The following is a 1,584-nucleotide window of genomic DNA, read 5'->3' on the forward strand; positions in this document are numbered from 1 at the left end:
TCTGTTTGGTTTGACTCTTTGAGTCAGGGGACTGGTTGTGTGGTCCAGGCTAACCTCAAACTCCCAACCCTCAGTGTCCCTAGTGTTGGAACGACAGGCTTGAGCCGCCAGGTCTTTCTGAGACCTTGTCACATGAGCTGTGGCGTATTTTACAGCCAGGGAGCAATTGACTCAGGCCTATGTGATTCATTGAAAAGTTACTTCTCCTTTTCATTCTTCTAGATGACACAGCCCTTCCTAGGAGGGAGGTGGAGTGCCCAGGCTTAGGGGGACCCCTTCCTAAGTCACAGCCCTGTCATCCTGGCCAGTGTTCCAGGGTTTGGTACTACGATGGAAACAGTGACTTATGCCTGTCCCAGTGTGAGTGTCTTTGAATGCCAAGCACACCGAGGACAGTGAGTGGCCATCAGCCAAGGCCATATGAGATCCTGCCACAGCCTCCCCCCTGCATCTCAAACTGTAATATAATCTAGAATATCAGAATGGCACAGAAGGAAGAAACAGACAGAGAGCCTTCCTGGGCAAGGGGAGGCCGCTGTCTCTAAGCCATTCCCTCCCGTGGGCCCAATTGCTATGTTGTGACAAACTGAGGCCAGCAGTTGTTTGGGAACACAGCCAACAGCCTCCTGCCCACTTGGTGGGATTAGGTGTCCTTTTGGGCACCCCCACAACTCAGGCGTCCCCCACTCACTGTCAGCACCACCAACTAGGTAGGATCCAGTGACTCCATCTCCCTATTTTCCTCAGGACCCACAGGGCTGAGGCAGGGTGCTCTGCTTGGAGAGAGAGCCTTTCTCGCCAGGCCAGATTGGCTTCCACAGCTCAGGTGGTGAGCCTGTTGACCACTGGTGAGAGGTATTTAAGGCGTGAGGTTTGGAGGCTGGTATCTGAGTGAGCAGCAGGCCTGCCGCTGCCTGTGCCATGGCTCCAGGAAGTGTCTCCAGCTCTTCTTTCTCCTCTTCTCTATCTAGGGACACATCACCCCCTGTCTCCTCTTCTCTATCTAGGGACACATCACCCCCTGGATCATCTGAGCTCTCCGGGACTGACAAACCAGGTAAGCAGGGAGGTGGAATTCTTTCCATTTAGGTCAAGGTCCCTGGAAGCCCAGTGATAAGAGCTGGGAAGACGCACACAGCTATAGAGACCAGTTCCCACCACACAGATGGGGGACCCAGTCATGGAAGGATGGTCCTGGGGGCATAGCTGGTTTGGGACTCTGGATGAAGACTCCGGTTGCAGGCTGCCAGTGGCCCTGCTATAGGAGGAGTCTCTGGCGGCTTGTAGTTTCATCTGGCTTTTTCTTTCTACTTAAAAAACTTCTCTTTTGCCGGGCGGTGGTAGAGCACGTCTTTAATCCTAGCACTTGGGAGGCAGAGGGAGGCAGATCTCTTGTGAGTTTGAGACCAGCCTGGTCTACAAGAGCTAGTTCCAGGACAGGCTTCAAAGCTACAGAGAAACCCTGTCTTGAAAAAACAAAAAACAAACAAACAAAAACAAAAAACCCTTCTCTTTCTTTTGAGTCTGAATTTTGCAATCATTTTGATAGCATAGTTTCTGAGTTTAAATCAAGTACTTGCAGCT

General features: G+C 51.6%; 1 protein-coding gene across 1 annotated transcript in view; it reads left to right on the forward strand.

Annotated features, from left to right (window-relative positions):
• Positions 1-330: 330 nt before the first annotated feature.
• LOC102000560 (histone H1oo) overlaps positions 331-1,584 on the forward strand; it is a 5,826-nt gene continuing 4,572 nt past the window's right edge. The window contains exons 1-2 of the mRNA XM_005365318.3: positions 331-395; positions 1,008-1,057. Coding sequence (XP_005365375.1) covers positions 331-395; positions 1,008-1,057 — 115 coding nt within the window. The remainder of the gene's footprint in view (positions 396-1,007; positions 1,058-1,584) is intronic.

This window comes from Microtus ochrogaster, unplaced genomic scaffold, assembly GCF_000317375.1.
Source record: "Microtus ochrogaster isolate Prairie Vole_2 unplaced genomic scaffold, MicOch1.0 UNK1, whole genome shotgun sequence".
Lineage (NCBI taxonomy): Eukaryota > Metazoa > Chordata > Mammalia > Rodentia > Cricetidae > Microtus > Microtus ochrogaster.